Source organism: Typopeltis vanoorti, chromosome 20 (genome assembly GCF_054136105.1).
Source record: "Typopeltis vanoorti isolate ZY-2024b chromosome 20, IOZ_Tvanoo_1.0, whole genome shotgun sequence".
In the NCBI taxonomy this organism is placed as follows: Eukaryota; Metazoa; Arthropoda; class Arachnida; order Uropygi; family Thelyphonidae; genus Typopeltis; species Typopeltis vanoorti.
The window spans coordinates 27,206,198-27,224,435 of NC_143568.1; the positions used below are offsets into that span (position 1 = coordinate 27,206,198).

At 35.0% G+C, this 18,238-nt stretch overlaps 1 protein-coding gene across 13 annotated transcripts in view; it reads right to left on the reverse strand.

The window, feature by feature from the left end:
• The window catches only part of LOC150095297 (CYFIP-related Rac1 interactor B-like), a 587,095-nt gene that overhangs the window by 147,808 nt on the left and 421,049 nt on the right, over positions 1–18,238 (reverse strand). For all 13 annotated transcript variants that reach the window (XR_016550081.1, XM_090410586.1, XM_090410583.1 and 10 more), the window contains 2 exons: positions 7,672–7,793; positions 2,330–2,435 (listed from right to left, as the gene is read on the reverse strand). Coding sequence is in view for 12 of the 13 variants with exons in the window: in XM_090410586.1 (XP_090266712.1) it covers positions 2,330–2,435; positions 7,672–7,793 (228 nt within the window). In the remaining variant the exon portion in view is untranslated. The remainder of the gene's footprint in view (positions 1–2,329; positions 2,436–7,671; positions 7,794–18,238) is intronic.

The window sequence follows — 18,238 nt, forward strand, 5'->3', positions numbered from 1 at the left end:
TCCTTGGACTACTGATGCTGATGAAGCTTTTACGAAAGTCAAAGAAGAGCTTATAAAAATGCCTTCTTTGCATACTCCAGATCTCGACAAACCGTTCCAGTTGTATACGGATGCATCAGCAACAGCAATTGGCGTATGCTTAGCTCAAAACAACGAACAAGGAAAAGAATTGCCCATTGCTTTCTTCAGTAAGAAACTAAATTCCTGTCAAATGAAATGGTCGACCATTGAAAGGGAAGCTTTTTGCGTCTTGGAAGCGTTGAAAAAGTTTGACACGTGGGTATTTGGTGCTGAAATACAGGTAATTTCAGATCATAACCCTCTGACCTATCTAACTAAAAATGCCTCTCATGGTGCCAAGTTGTCCCGATGGGCTTTAGCCCTACAACATTATAATATGACTGTTACATATAGAAAGGGTAGTCGTCATGGTAACGCTGATGCCCTTTCCAGATTAAAAACTGATATAATTAATTAATGTTATTGGCTTGTTTCTTAATAATGATTATATATTTTCTTGATGTTTAGTTGATGATTATATAATTTTTTTTGTTTGTGGGAGCTGCATCGCCCCATAAAGCTCTCACCTCATTTCTTGTATTTTAGAGTCAATTACTCGCCTGCGTTTTCTTTTAGATGCAACATCGACACTCCTGTGACGGATGTGCTTTCCCCAAAGGGAGTTGTAAGGATTTTTATCACGAAGACTTGCGAATTCTCTTTAAACTGTGTACTGGTGGTGAGGAGGTGCAGCAGTCGTGACAATGAAGCAGACGACGCCTAGGACTTTTTTTTTTTTAGCAAAGTTTCCGCTGAATGGTATCCATTTTTGTTTTTTTAGAATGTGCCCGAAGTGAGAGAACAAGTACAACATTAGTGTTTGAAAGCAAATATAATTTTCTAGTTAGATCATATACTACAGTATAATAGGTCATCGGCATTGCAAAAAAGAGCTATTTCAGCGAGCATTCATTCTGCGTAATGATCAAGACTTTCACCAGCTTTACCATTCATCACGAGTCCGAGTTTTACTATTACATACAGAGGATAGGCCATTTATAGTAGCCACACGTGATGTTGATATCATGTGGCACTCAGTTATCACTTCAAATATGTAAATCAAGGTAGGGGTGTTCCTACTGCAAAGCTAACTCAATGTAGATCTTCCACTGGAGTCTTTTTCCTGCTATTCTGAAGAAAACACTTTGCTAACCTTTCCTCTGCCACTCTGTTTAAGTGATCATATCACTTAGCATTATGTGTTGAGTGCATTCCTAATACCACAACTTTTAACATGGTTCTGCCACTGATATCGTCTGTTCAAGTTCCAAATTAAGTTCTCTTAATTTGGAACTTGCATATCTGTGGTCTCTAGTCTTTGATCAAGTATTTTAATTTTTAATTCTAACTGGAACAATACACACACAAATGTGCGTGTAATACCAGAATGATTTTGCAGATGGATGTTGGACAAGAAAACTCAGGGTTACAACAAATTTCTTCTTGTCCAACCTGTGGAATATGCTACAAATAGGAGCCATGTATTTCAATGTTCAAGGCAAGATATGATATTTATAGGCATAGAGTAGCCTATAAAAACTCTTATTTTTAAGAATTCATAGAGACTCCATGAAACAGCATATATAATAATATTTAATTTCATTTCTTTCACAATTCACAGCAATTATTTATTGTAACTGATTGAGCTGTTAGGGGACGGGGATAAAATCCAACCATACCTCCAAGTTGGCTCCAAAACTCTTCAATTTCATAAAAGGCTAACTAATATCTGAAAATCCAATTTCATCACCATAAATATCAAAATTCATCTGTACAAAACCACCAGTCAGGCCATATTTACATATAGTGCCGAGACATGGAATCTCACTACTCAAAGAGTTAATATCATCAATAGCTTTGGGAAAACATGCCTTCAAACAATACTCTGATATACATGGCAAGATCACAATCCTGAAGGTTGATGTGCAAGTTGGGACACCAACTTGCACATCCACCTTCATCTATGTTCAACACTTTTGCTTTTTGCTCTCTAAAGACCAATTAATGGATACAGAGGAAAAGAAAGACCAAGAAAACATGTGACAATGCACAGGCAAACTTTTATTTGAAGATGAGGCTCATGAAAAATCTGACATTTACCATTTGGTGCAAAAGAGAGCAACTTGGATCGCTTTTACCTAATAGACTTTATAACCACGAGTTTTTGTTATATGAATATTTCTATATATATTTCCTTATTCATACATGAATAAATGATGATGATGAATGGATGAAATTATATCAATATTTGCATTTATTTATTACTTACCCAGTTTTTTTGAAAATTCATAAAACTGCCTCAATATTGAAACTAATGGCAATACAGCTTCCCAGGCTCTTTCTTGATGAATTTCACTGTTTGGTTTAGCTATGGCCTATCAAAAGAATAAAGTAACAGTTGTGATTCAGAGCTTAATATTATCACAATCCATAACTAAGGTAAATAATGAAAGCACACATTATTCCAGCAGTTTAATGCTACCATTTAACGAAGATGCTGTTATCATAATGGTAGCAACATGTTTATTAAATATGTTTATAAACGTTATGTAGAAAAACTGAAAATATTCATTTTGCCACACTTTCTTTTCATTAACTATAACACCTTTTATTACAAATATTAAGTAATGCCCCTTTGGTTGAAATAACTTTCTGTATGATCAACAGGAAACTAATCTCCACCCTTAACTGTCAGTGACAGTTAAGGGTGGAGATTAGCTGGGCCAAAGGAAAGAGAGTAGGGTAAGAAGCAAATGCCATAATATTGATACTAAACTCTAACAAGTATATTTTATTTTCTGAAATATTGAGTTTTATGGTAAATTTAATGAGTTGCAGAGTTTAAAAACTTATTTTTTTAAAATTCTTTTTGTTTTGTTTTTCAGGAAGAAAACTCTACTTGCATGTATGAGTCTGACTAACTTCTGAAATGATTGAAAAAGGGCACAGAAGAAAGTTCCTCTAGTCAGTGATTAGAAATGAACCTATATAACCGACTTCCTTCTCAGAGCCGGCGCTAGGATCTTTGTCGTCCGCATGCAATGTCTATCTAGGCGTCCCTGTAATGATCCGGGCATGTGTGGTTCTTTTACGATAATAAAAATTTAAATTATTTGAAATTTCTTAAATAAATTTTGACTAAACAGCCACATGTTGGTTCGCTAAATGTAACGAACCGGGGGTGTTGACTAGGCAGGATAATCGTTAAAAACCCTAATATTCAAAAAAATTCTCAAAAGTTAAAGGAAATTTTGATAAAGCCACTTCACTTTAATCGTTGAATATAATGATACAGGGATTATAGCCCTCTCACCAACCTGAATCGCTGACAAAATTAAAATGAATTTTAATTTAAGTTAAAATTTATTTGAACTAAAGTTTAAAATATTCTTGCTTTACAAGTTACTAAATTCTTAGTAACTTGTAAAAAATTTTTTAATAATTTTTATAAGTGGAACTATCTTTTAGGAAAATAAAAGAAACTCAAGATAGATGAGAAAATAAGAAAAGAATTCAGAAATAATTAGAATATTTAATATAAGTGTTCAAAAAATAACATCCTTACAGAATAACAGAAAATAAATTAAATTACGTAAATATGCTTGAAATTTTTTTAAATTAGAATTTTAGGGTTTTTGATTTCATATTCACAAAATTAGAAATAATGGTCTTAACGTCTAATTCCGCACATATATCATTTTCAATAGCTATTAACGCCAAACTAACAAGCCTTTTTTTGTGACATCCTTGTTCTTAAGTAGGTTTTAATTAATTTCAACTTGGAAAAGGAACGTTCACCACTCGCTACACTATTAAGAATACAGGTTAATAGTATTCTTAAAGCAATTGAAAAGTTAGGGAAAGATAAACCATTGGACACCATAAAATTAAGAATATCGAAAGGGTTTTGAATATTTAAATTATCCTTCCGAAAAATATCCCGGAAAGCACATAACTCGTCATATAGTTCTATTGCATTTACATCTTTATTATCACTGTCCTTCAAGAGAATCTCTAAATAGTCACAATTTTTTTGTAAATCTTCATTATTAATTTGTAGTAATCTATACAAGAAATTGAAATTACCATAATATGTTTTTAGTTGTTCAAACTGTTCTATTAACGTTGCAACCTCTAGAAGTGTATAAAACACATTCACTCTAAATTTATTTTCTGGCAATTGTGGCATTTCGTCATGATGCTCGTAGTCTAATTGTCGGACTTCTGTACCAGTTTTAAATTCCTGTTCTCCGTCCACCTCTTCACTCAGTTCTTTTGCAGTTTTAGAACTTTAAAATTTGTATCTAATCAATACTCTTGTAAGAATATTTTTAAGTTTTCGATAGATTCTAAAGCAAGTGTAATGTTCATATTTTTGTCTTGACGCATTTTACACACAGGGTTTATTCTGTTAAATAAATCATGCCCAATTATAAGAGAGCAAATAAATTTATAGTCCTTTACTTTAGCACATAATGTTTGTGCTTTATGCTGAGTTTCGTTATTAAAATTTTCATTATTTAAAATTTCAAAAAGTGCATCGTAAATTTCTCCTTACTGATATCGTAGAGGGCAGATTGCATTCATTTTACTTTCCCATTGCATTTCTGATGGCTGTTTCAATGTTAATTTTTTTACGAACTTTAAAAAGTTGCCCAACCTTTGTAAGAGAATGAAAAGAAATTGTATATTTCTTGAATAATTGCAAAGAAACTAATTGTATTCTGCATTCACTTTGGCTGCATCGTTAATGATTAAATTTAGAGTATGAGCAGCACATCGCACGTAAAAAGCTCGAGGAATTTTGTTAAAAGCAAATTTTGGAGCCCATATTTTTTCCCTTTCATATTTGCCCCGTTGTCATACCCTTGACCTCCCATGTCTTCAATGGGAATGTTCCATTTTCCAGTTGTTCTATTATTGTTGCACATAAACCACGTCCTGTGGAATCTGATATATCAGGGAAAACCTAAAAAGTTTTCCCTGATCTTGACAATTCCATTGTCATAGGAAACAAAGTGCATAATAATGATCATTTGTTCTGTTTTACTTACATCAGGTGTGCAGTCTAAAATTATGAAATAATATTTAGATTTTCGAATTGATAATAAAATTGTATCCCTGATTGCGTTACTCAAAGTTTCCAATATTTCATTTTGACTATCTTTACTCAAATAGTGTACTCTATTGTTTCGTTGTAAGGTCCTTTCAACATGATTTTCCATAATGGGATCAAACTTCGCAAACAGTTCGACTAATTTTAAAAATTGCCTTTATTCCATTCATATAATTTATCAGATAATCTGCGAAAAGTTAAGTTTTGGCTACCAAGGAATTTTATAATTTCAATCAAGCATTCTAAAACATTCGTCCAATGTTTCTTTTAAATTGAGTCTGGCAATCAATAGTAGTTTTGATTTTTAAATTTTTATCAACTTCCTTCCATTTTAAGAAATTTTTCATGTGAGTTAAACTAGTCTCATGTCTATGCAAAGTTGTACTTACATTTCTCCAATCGTTATAACCTTCTACAAGACTACTTGATTTGGTAGGTGCAAAAGGTTTGCAACAAAAGCAAAAAAACAAAATTTAAAGTTTTAGAATAAATGAGCCATGTTCTTGGCATGAGCTCACCGTTTTCCATTTTTCTATTATAATATGTGTTGCCAAATTTATGACCATATGTATCTCTGGGATATATTGTATTTTTCTTTTGAACAGGCCCCGTTTCAATTAAAACAACTCGTAATTTTTCATCAATATTTCCCCATTCACCCGGATCTTCTAAATTTACAGAGACTAACAATGTGTTTGTTTCGTGGTCAACTACAACTAAATCTTCTGTTTTTCACTTAAATCATGCGTCTTGTTATCTTGCTCAGTAGTTGCAATAGTACTTTCATGCAAACTGGATGATGTGCACGGTTCTTCAACTCTGTTTTCTGATGTATCAAGTTGGTTACAATCTGCATCAGAATATTTTAATATTTTAACAAATTTATTAAGAGCCCCAGTTTGTTTCTTAACATCTGCTTCTTTCACAGCATGACACGATTTTGTGCACCGGATAACTTTTTTTAAAATTTTTGATTCCGTTTCTATTTTATACCCACAAGAAATTATTACACAACACGACACAGACGAAATAATAGTGCGCACTGCGCTACTGTCAGTAGCCTACTGAGATGCATACCATACGACTGGTTAACTAGAAACAAATGTTTTGTACGAAAATTCGTTTCTGCAAATAAAAACCGTTCATCATTTCCCTTTAGATAGACTGCAGCAGAAACAACATTCTGTAGGCAAGCATTTAGCCTGCTATCGCTGCAAAATTGTAAACAGCCGGCTGATCAAAGAGGTGGCAATATACAATTTTTTAAAATATTTATTTGGTGAATCTGGCCTTATTTATTTTAATATTGATCATTCTAAGAATTTTTTGTTTTCATGATAAAAATTTTGTTTCTTAAAAATGAACTTATGAATGGTACCCCCGCAGTGGCACCTCCTTCGTAGCAGCGCCCGCATGCCCGCTTCCTGGCCCTGTTCCTTCTGGTGTATCAATCTAGTTGACAAGCTTAGCTTTTGGATGTTATTCATAGCTTATTTCAATAGTATTACACCACCACCAAACTAATTTATAAAAGAATGTTTATTAACTGGCTTATATTTTGCTGGATTTCAAACCGGCATGACAATGAGTAAGTGAAACAATTCAAATTGTCATGACAAAAGATTTAAAGTCCTAATTTGGTACTCTCTAATGCAGAATAAAAGAATTATTATAGCTGAGTTGGAGTTATTCCAAAAAAAAAGTCTCCTAAATTTTTGGCAGATTAATGCTGCCATACTAGTTAACATTAGGAGAATGTTCAACTATTAACTTGTAATTACTTCTATATAGCACACTAGTTTTCTTCCATCTAATCTTGTATGAAAGGGTGTCCAAAGCTTGGTCTCCCAGTCCTGACTTGACATAATAATGGGAGTGAATATATTTCTTATGCTCTCCAAGGTGGATGTTAACAGATCTATGGACAGACAGGAAGCATTATGGTTGGAGTAATTTTTTAAGTATTTTTTATAAGATAATACATAACAGTAACATTAAATTATGAAAGATGACATGGTTTGCATTTTACTACTGTGCAATGCACCTTTACTATGAAATAAAACACAGGAATTTATGAAATATACATGCATGGTGAACATGTTTACACATTTCAAAGAACAAATGAATCATTTCATTTAAAAAAAAAAGGATGTGCTATACTGTAGTGTAATGCTAGTCAGTGATTATATCTCCAATATGTCTAAGTACAGTCAATGTGTAATTATGAAATGTTGAATAAATGGTTAATTTTTACCATAAAATATTTCTTTGTATGTTTCAAATGTATAAAAGCTTGCAATATCCATAATGACAACACATTCACCATTGTTCTCATTCATCACCAACTTGAAAACATTTCAACTTTTGAGATGTTAATACAGTATTCAGCTTTTACTCAGGCACAAAAAGAGTCATCAGTTCCACTGTGGTATATTCATTAAATGGCATATCATTACTCTTTTATTAAATATATAATAATAAAAAGTTGTATTTACCTCTCTTATTTCATTGCCAGCTCCTTTGTAATTTTGAAGCTGCTTAAGAATTTCTTTAGAATGGTTTAAAACATCTGTAACCACAGCACAGATTGATTTTTCTGATTCTGTAGGTTGAGCATCTGTGAATATAAAGAAATATGATTATAGTATTAACTTATTGTTTTAATAATCAGCATTATCTGATTTCTAAGTGTGATTCACTTGGAGAACTCTATTGGTAGTCACTACACTAACTTCACTGAACGAAGATAACACCAATAACCAATAAACCAAACACCATTCTTCATGTTACTGCATTCTATTTGCTCACCATGTTTCAAGCAAAGAATCGATTGCTTTGCTACCACATATATCAACTGTATTAAATCTATCAAATATAGATACCAAATTCAAGAATGATTTCTTATTATTCCACAAATTATCTCATTAGCCGGCCTGGCTGGCTGAGTGAATAGCGTATCTGCTCTCCAGCCAAAAGGCTGTGGATTCGAATCCTGCCGTGGGCATGGATGTTTGTGATTGTCTATGGAAATACCTGGTGGTCGGTAGTAAATGGCATTGGTGTAGTTGCGGTCAGTTGGTGATTGGATGGTGGAGACAGAGTTGTAGCGCAGGTGCCCTCCCTTGATGAGTCTTTGGACTCCCTAGAGGTGTCAAATAATAATCTCACAAAACTTATATCTCATCTTCATTTTTTTTTTCATTTTGTCTCAGAGTTGACATCCTATGATCCTGATATTATTTTGATTTCTTAGATTGAAGTTTCATTTTACTCATCCATTTCATCAATATCACTTATGAATTAATAAAAAACAGTACCAACAGAAATTTTTAGAAAATAAAGAACAGGTAGTTTGGAATGAGGCCTAAAAGCTCTTTTTATTTGCAAAATGAAAGGATATTGTTAAATGAGAAAGAGAGCAAAACTAAGTATGTCATTTGAAATCAAAGTAAGCTGCAGATATACAGAAAAAATATTCAGGTAAAGAACTCTAGAACTTCAAGGTACTCAAGCACACATTTGGGGATAAAAAATTATCATGTTCGTTCAACATAAAATTGAAGAAGACCTAAAGGATTGTTCAGATTATCTTTATATTGTAAATCCAATGAATTCATATTATTTAGATATCGAGCAACTGCCCAAAATTCTCCTAATTTTTCAATGGCATTTTTCCAAAAGGAAGTGAAGCAAGCATGAGAATATTTTTTGTGGATTAATAGTTAAGTCAAACATGGATGGAGAGGAGTTGCAGATACTGAAGCTGGTAAAATCATAACATCCAGCATCATGAACTATCAAAACCACACCCAAAAAATCCTCAAAAACAACAAAATTTCATGCAAGAAACTGACTGTAGTGACTTCTGCACTGACTTCACCAACATCCAGGGTCTCTGTAAAAACATCACAGATGTGCACCACCATTGCTTACAGCATTAAAACTTGAACTGTTATTGAGTCAGATAGAGAAACTGTTGTTGCAAGAGAAAGTGATGACTGAAGTGAATGGAACACCTGAGGAAGCAAGAGGCAGTAGAGGTGATGTGGAACTAGAGGTAAGTAGGGTAGGAGAACTGGTGAATGCAGAGACAAGTAGCATGAGTGAAGTGAATGAAAGTGAAAGAACACAAGACAAACAGGAAAATGGGGAGGTCAGGGTGGATGATGGATACTGGAGCAGATGTGTGTACAAGAAAGAATTGGTATGAATCAGGGACGTGGGAGAAACAAACAGACCTGAGGAGAGATGTAAAATCAGTGATAATAGAGATGAGTGGTCAAGGGGTACGGAGGAGTCACATTTGAAGAGTGGGGTTGGGGAGGCTTGTTATAGAACCAGAAATAAGATATGCTTACAAATGCCTGAAATATTCAAAATAAAGGAAATGAAATTGTAGCATTACTAGAGTATATTTGTCCAAAAATTGTTGGAATAAATGAGAAGAGGTTAGATGAGGATGATGTTCTGACAGGAATAGAGACAGATGATATTTTTCTTGAGGATAGGCAAGATAGAAAGGTGGGGGGGGGGAGTGCTGTTGATGGAAGTATTATGGGGATAAAAAAGGAGAGGAGTTATCTCCATCTAAAGTGGAGATAGTAAGAGCAAACAGTGGTTTGAAGCGTATCCATCTAGATAATAAGAAATCAGTTATTTTAACTATGGTAATATAGATTGTAACAGAGAATGTTCAACTAATATTTCTTTGTATTATCATCAGAGGATGATATTGTAAATGAGGTATTGAACTTCCCTCCAGTTGATGAGTGACCATGAAGTGATTACTTCAGTCGTGGCCAGCTATATGAGGACTTCTGTGAGAAAGGGATACATGTGGAACTATAAGGCTGGCGATTATGACAAGCTCAGAAGACAGCCAGCAACTATATCATGGAATGAAGAATTAGAAGGAAAGGAGATCAATGCTACTTGGGACCTGTTCGGCAGAGGCAATGTCTGAATGCATTTCAACAAATAAAGTGGGTGTGAAATGGATGAATGAGTGGATGGTAATAGTCAGTTATAGACATAATAAAACTCATCAGCAATAGACAAGGAGTACAAAGAGCAAGCAAGAGAGTTAACTCGCTTGGTAAGGGTAGCAAAAGTGCAGTATGACCAACAGTTAGCTAATGAAGCCAAAAGAAATCCTATGGAGGTTTTTGATATGTAGCCAGTACAAGAAAGAATGATTATAGAGGGATGATACTAGTTGCAGAGAATGGTAAAATGATATGCACTGAGGAGGATACCATAGAGATGTTATATGAGCAGTTCATAAAGTATTTCATCCTCATGAAAGTAACATCATGCAGAATTGAGAGCAGTGGGAAGGGAGGGGGGGGAGCCACTGATTGTGAGTAAGCAGAATTGAAACTTGATGTCAATAATGCCATAAGATCTGATGGTACATCACAGTGTGTGTCTTGAGGGAATGTTCCAGGAAGTTAATAACAGCTTTAACTTGAGTCTTAGATTTGCCCAAGTTCCAAAGGAGTGGAAAGAAGACACAAATTGCTCCACTTCATAAGGGGAGGGTGGCATGACAGGATTAAGACTTTGAATTACAGACCAATCTTTTGATTGTTTGGAGTTGTATTAAAGATGTTAGAGCAGCTCGTGAGGACTGGGATTCAGAATTGGGTTGATGACAACATTCACTTCAATGGACAGCATGGGTTTCTGTGTATTAAGGCCTAAATGCTGGGAGGACACCATGTTAGATGTTTAGTGAAGTATTGACAGCATTAGGAAAGGATTAAAAACTAATTTTAATGCTTACAATATTTTGTCTCAGTCATTGAGACATCTTCAGGGGAGTACAAATAACACTTGTAATACACACAAAGACAACATAATACTTAATGAACCATATAGGTGACTCTAAAGTCCTATCTAGATGTATCCTTTATGGGTGTTTATAGGCAGCCTAAGATGTAAACTGAGACCTTTATTTCCCTTTATCCGGTGACAGGTACACCAGATAAAGGGAAAACAGAAAGACTGTTTTCCCAAAATCTAAATATACCACAGTGGTAATTTAGATTTTGCAAAAGCCTTTGATAGATTGCCACATAACAAGATGGTAATTAAACTGGAACAGATGAGATTGGATAATAGATTACTGCACTGGATTGGAGATTGGCTGTCTGATAGGTATCAGCAAATTGCATATTGGGGAGCAATCTCCTGGGGTAGGAAAGTCATTGGGATGTGTACCAAAGGTCTGTTATGGATCCACTGCTCTTTAATTTGTGTGTAAATGATACTAGGAAGGACTTGAATGGTGATATGCAGTTGTTTGCTGATAATGCAAAGTTGAAAAGAACTATGAGAAGCACAATGGATCCCATAGCCTTGAAAGAGGACTTGAATAGACTTTCTGAACGGGGCTACCACTTTGGCATAAAGTGTAAAGTTTAAAAGTTTGGGAAGTACAGATGGAATGCACAGTATAAGATTGGCGGGGATATCTTAAGGAGATGAGTGATCTAGTGGTGTTGGTGAATAAAACCCTGAAATTTCAGGGATATTTTGCTAGAATTGTGAAGACAGCACATAATGGGAATGATGCAGAGAATACTGACATACATTATTACGGGCAATTCCAAGGAGTCCAACTCATCGAGGGAGGCCCTAAACATCACGTCCAGAACAACTATTCAACATCCACACAGTATCTATCATACTTTGCCTTGAACTCATTCACAGTCATGGCACCCACAACAGACAGTTTATTCCACTCATTCACCACTCTCCAAGCAAAAAACCTAGTTCTAACACCCTTGCTAACCACACTCTTGCCCAGTTTCCATGGATGGCCCCTAGTTCTCCCACCACCAGACCTGTTCTGAAAAATTTCCTCTGAATTAATCTTGTAAAAACCCTTCAGTAATTTGAACGTTTCAATCATATCACCCCTCTCCGCCTATCAGCTAATTTCTGAAACCCACAGATCTTCAACCTGTTCTCATAAGGTTCATTCCATAGACCAGCTATCATCTTGATCCTCTCTACCTCCTCCCCATCAAGAAGAAACCCTGGCATCCAGATCTGGACACAGTAGTCAAGATGGGGTCTTATCAAGGCTCGATAAAGAGGAACAATAACTTGCTTGTCTCTGCTCGTTAAGGTATTCTTCAGTAACCAAGTGATCTGATGAGCTGATTTAGCCACTTTTTCCCCCTAAACTTCAACTCCCTGTCCACCAACACTCCCAAATCCCTGGCCTCGTCAATCTCCTGGAGTACAGTTCCGCCAATGTGGCATACTGCTGCTATTCTTTTCACCCCAAAATGCATAACCTTACACTTTGCCACATTAAACTGCATCCTTAGCCCAGTCTTCCAAATCATCTTGCAAAATTTTGACATCATGTAGATTCACTATTGCGCTACCCTACTTTGCATCATCAGCAAACAAATGAACAGTTCCTATATCGTTAATGAACAAATTAAACAGCAGTGGTCCAAGAACAGAACATATAGGAGTAAGGATGTTTTGATTCCGTTGTATACGGCTTTGACAGACTGCATATGGATTACTATGCACAGATTTGGTTACTCGGTTTTTAAAAGGATTAAGATATGTTGAAACAGGTTCAAAGACAATTGATTAACATGGTTTCTGATCTCTAGAGTATGAGGGCAGATTGATCGAATGCAAATTGCATAGTCCCTCGTCCCTCCCCAATGAATGAATTCAAGCCATTGACTCCATGGTGGTCTAATAATAATAATAAATCTCCCATTAGCATTCCCTATAACTATTGTTCACCTAAACTTTCCTAACTATATCATATATGCCTTTCATTAGAAGGGCAGAGAATATGTTTTTTGTCAGGTGTGACATTCATGACAAAGGTTACAAAACTTAAAATCTGTTTTGTATGATCTGTTCTGGTTCAAGATTTCCTTGCTTCACTTTGTTGCCTTCATCACTAATTCAGATAGATGACCGTGCTGATCTCTGATTATCAATCTCTGAAAGTTGATCACATACAGTCTAATTACTCACACAGTTAGCCGGCCTTCTTTGGAGACTTCAATTGTCATAATTCAAACTGGCTAACATTCTCAAAATTCAGAAATAAAGCTGGAAGGGAGGCAGAACTATTTATTGCAAGCAATAATCTAACACAAATTATTCACCTAACTACTAGAACACCAGATAATCCTTAGCATTTTCCAACATAATGGAACTTTTCTCAACTCTGTCCCTCCCCAAATACTCTGTACACATTAGTTCTTCTCTTGGTAACTGTAGCCATAATTTTGTCCATGTTTCTTCTTCTACAGATCAACAATCTCCCAGTCAATAACAGATTCATATCCAATGGCATTTACAATGGTACCAATTGGAATAACCAGGATTTCTATCCTCTTTTCCATGGCCTGATTCTTTCCACTCTCCTATGCCAAATACCTAAAATTATTCTTGCTAGAATGAGGGCCTTATTCTCCACTCAAACCCATAGACCTCTAGCCAAGCTTGTTTTTCAACAAAGCAATCCATGACAAAAATTCAGCATGCGTTCAATGGCTCAAAGTCAACTATAGCTTCTCACTCAGCTTACACTTAAGCCCATAACAAATGTAAAAATAATCATCAGCCAATCCAGAGTAGAATTTGTGAGGGAAAGTTGAGACAGTTCAATCACTCAAATAGCAGTAAGTTTTCAAGTTGCCTGCTAGGATCACTGGATGCAACTTCTGTCCTTTCACATCTCACCCATTCTGATAGGACAATGGTAACACTCAAAGATAAGGCAGAATCCTGGGATCAGTCTTTTCTACAAACTCTTGTTAGGACAAACAAAGAAAGTTTAAATTTCTTACCCCCCCCTCTATTTTCTAAGGTTACATGATAATTTACTTTCAAGGAACTTTCAATATGACTCCTTTACCAGAAAACTTTTTCAATTTTTGTGTTCACCATGAAGTTCTGATTTTTCTATCATTTGTAAAAACTAAGCCACATGCTTTTTAGGCTGACATAATGAATCTTTCTAGATCCTTCATATATATTTTCCTGGTGTTAATAGTTACAATTTTCTATTTCATATTCTCTGTATATTCATGTATCCTGAACCAGTCTGAAGACGTCACTGTCAATAATGTTATCCTAGCTTTTCCTACAGTAAGACTTTTCTTATTTTTGTATGTTCAGTGTATGTGAATTTACACCTTTGTTGAAATATGGCATTACTAATAACTAGTTCATATCCTGAACAGATATCAAACAGTTACTTACTGTTGCAGTTAATTTTGCACTTCTCTTCAAATTTTCTAAAAGCATTTCTATGTGCCATCATCACCATCAAATTCTTCATATTTACCTGCAAGGAGTGTACAGGATATGATAGTACTACATGAAAAATTTACATCATTACTAACTTCCTATCTACAATTTTCCTCCAAATCAATCTATTACCTGTCAAGGCTCCAATTGTCAGATCTTATATTTCTATCTTCTAAGGCACTTTTTACCACATCAATCCACCTGGTCTTCCTCTGGATCTTTTTCCTGCCAACCTGGCAGAGAACACTTGTTTTGCTAATCTTTCTTTGCCCATTCTGTTTAAGTGACCATACCAACTGAGATTAGCTCTGCTGACACATTCCTGGATGGAAACAATGTCAAGTTCTTTCCTAATATCCTCGTTTTTAATACGATATTGCCATCGATGCCATCTGTTCATGCCCTAATCTTTCTCAGGATTCTCATATCTTCAGTCTCTAGTCTTTGGTCAATTGTTTTACTTCTAACCCAGCTCTCAGACCCATAAGTTAAAACTGGTTTGAACAATGTCTTGTATACAGCTAATTTAGTGGTTTGACTAATTTCTCTCTTATTCCATATATACATTTATTCAATTGACTTCCTACCATACCAGCTTTGTTGATCCTGTTGTCTATTTCCATATTTAATTTACTATCTTCACTAAAAATCGTGCCTAAGTAGCTGAAATGTTTTACTTGTTCTATAGGTTCTCCATTCACAATGCAGTTGATTGCAACTGATGCAATCATCAGTTGATATTTTCAATGCTTCTGCCTATTTTCATTGTCTTTGTCTTGTTATTGCTGACCTTTTCATACCATATCTATTACAACAGTTATTCAATTTAGTCAGGGAATTTTGCAGACATAGTGGATTTATTTAGAAGCATAACATCATCCGTATAAAGCTTTTGATATCAGATTTAATACCACCTCACCAAGCAGGTGAGGCCCCAGCAGTCATGGTATTTTATCATGGAGCACCATTATGTCTGACTATGATTTAATCCAATAGCCAATACAGAAAAAACAGTTTTGTCAGTTCAAGTAAACATTCTTGTTTGACACCAGATTTAACATTAAACCATCTTCCTGTACTTCCTTCAATTCTAACTGCTGACTTATAACTCAAATAAAGACTAAGTATTGCTTGATATAATGCCCCACTGACACTATACAACTGTAGTGTTTTGAATAGCTTCTCTCTTGGCACCATGTCATGCTTTTTCCAAAAACTTAAATACAGATCTTTGTTATATTCCCATGATTTCTCAACTCTTTGTCATAAAGTGAAAATCTGGTTCTGACAGCCTCTATTTGGCCTGAATCCAGCTTGCTCTTCACCAAGCTTCCCATCCACAATCCTCAACCGTTTCTCATGTATACTGGCATAAATCTTACCAGGAACTCTCAGTAGAGAAATACCTCTGTAATTCTCACATTCTGTTTTATTTCCCTTTTTATATATGGGTACTATGAGAGCTCTACTCCAATCATCTGTAATTCGTCCCTCTGAATTATGCAGTGCAGCCACTGCAAGACTTTTATACCTCCATACTTGAGCATGTGCCTGGAATTCATTTTCTACTAGGTCTCCAACTATGGTTTAGATCTCCAACAAAACAAAATCTTTCATTTTTCTTTATATCTTCTCCTCCTCTCTTGTTCTAATGACTCAAAGAATTCCTCTACTTCTTCCCTACTAGACCCTTTTGTGGGACCATAGGCACAGTAAGCTTCATTGTTCAATTTCAAAGTTTTGTCACATCATGTTACTTGAAAAACTGACTGCCAAAAACTTAAATACAGATCCCTGTTATATTCCCATGATTTTTTAAGAGGTTTACCTTTGTGTTCAGTTTTGAATATTATATCTACTCCTTCCTTTTCCTGATCACTATTTTCTGAATATATCATCTTATAATTATTATTTATAAGTATGTCATCTGTTTTAGTCTTTTTCATCTCTGCAACACCAATTATAATGATATGGTAGTTCTGTAATTCTTCTTCCAACTCTACTTCTTTTCCATTGATACCTCTTATGCTGATGCACATATCTTCTCTCCCACTGATTTTAGGTTATAGTACTTCATATTTCACTGTTTGTGCTGTTTTCCTGAGGAAAAACAGTATAGGTTTTGCTTAATCAGGTGAAGCCCCAGCAGTCATGGTATTTTATTATGGTGCACCAGACTATGATTTAAACCAATAGCCAATAAAGAAAAAACAGTTTTGTCAGACAAGTCCAAAATATTAATCCAGCATTGTTCATTCAGTATATCCAAATGAATACTTAATAATGAAATGCACTACAAGAAGTAAGGCATGGACATTGGGTCAGAAGCTTCATCAATTACTCACATTCCTTACATGCCATGTAGAGGCCTCCTCTCAGATGCATGGAAGAATGTGAACGACAACAAAGAAATAGTTATTCTTCAGATTAAAAAAAAAATAAAAACACAAAAAAAGAGAAAATTATAAAACACACAAAGGCAGCAATACATACATAAATGAAATGTTTTCACATCTACTTCATCAGCATTCCATGGCCTTCATATTAACCAACATAAATGATGAACTAACAATTACAGTCATTTAACCCTGACTTTATTCCTAATGGAATTCAGCAACCACCCCCCCCCACCTCAAATATCCAAACTACACTTTGCATGATTCCTTCTGTCACAAGTGTATGAATGCAGTCATCATATCTGACATCACAGAGAATGACAACCATAGAATTTCATATTTTTGATATGTTGAAGTGTTGACATCCACCTTTGTGAACATAAAAAATACATCTGGCACTATCATTATGGCATGTCGGGTCTAGAAGACCATGCCTTGGATACCCATTCACACAGCATCAATTGGAAGAAAACAAAAGTGCTACACAGAAGTCATTATAAGTATGACTCCTCAACAAGTATGTCTGTATAAATTTACCAAAAATCTGAAAGACAGTCATTTTAATATCTAATTAATACTTGTTTTCTCTTTTCTTCTAACAGAGATGCCACCTAATTAGGACCTTAATTATTTGTGTTGTCTGTTACAATTTTTTTAAACTGGTTACACTGTTATACCAAGCTGTTGTTGTTTCGCGTACTGTGACAAACTGTTTTTGTGTTCTGATGATGCTGGATATAATATTAGCAAATAAGTTAATAAATATTAGTTATTATCTTATTATTTTGTGTTTTCATCAATACCATGAAAATAAATTAACATATAAGCCTTTCCATGCTCTTTGGGCTACTTATATATGGAAATATGACTTCTACATTACTTCAACCTTGGTATCACTGCTGGATGTGGCTTCCACTGATGAGAGCTCAATAAAGGTCTAAACTGGTCTGGGGTGACCCTTCCCATAATGCACAGCATTATACATGTCCATAAGGATATGTGCTTTGTACCATTGGATACTAAGGCAAGTGATGCGAAGTCATTAGCCACTATATACGAATTGCCCAGTAGTGAAGTCTTCAGGCGCAAACTTTGTTTACTTACACTTGGATAAAGGATTAAACCAAGAATATAATGTGAACATTCATGTTTTTTTATTATGCTGAACACCTCTTGTTCTTCTACCTCAATGTTGATATGCATCCCTGTAAAATTTCTACTTGGATGATACACCTTTGCAAAATGATCACTCAGTAACTCAGCTATTTCTTTTGGGTCAATCACTGCAAAGATTTTTGTCACAAAGACTTGCGAATTCTCTTTAAAACTGTGTACTTTGGCGAGGAGGCGCTGCAGTCGTGAC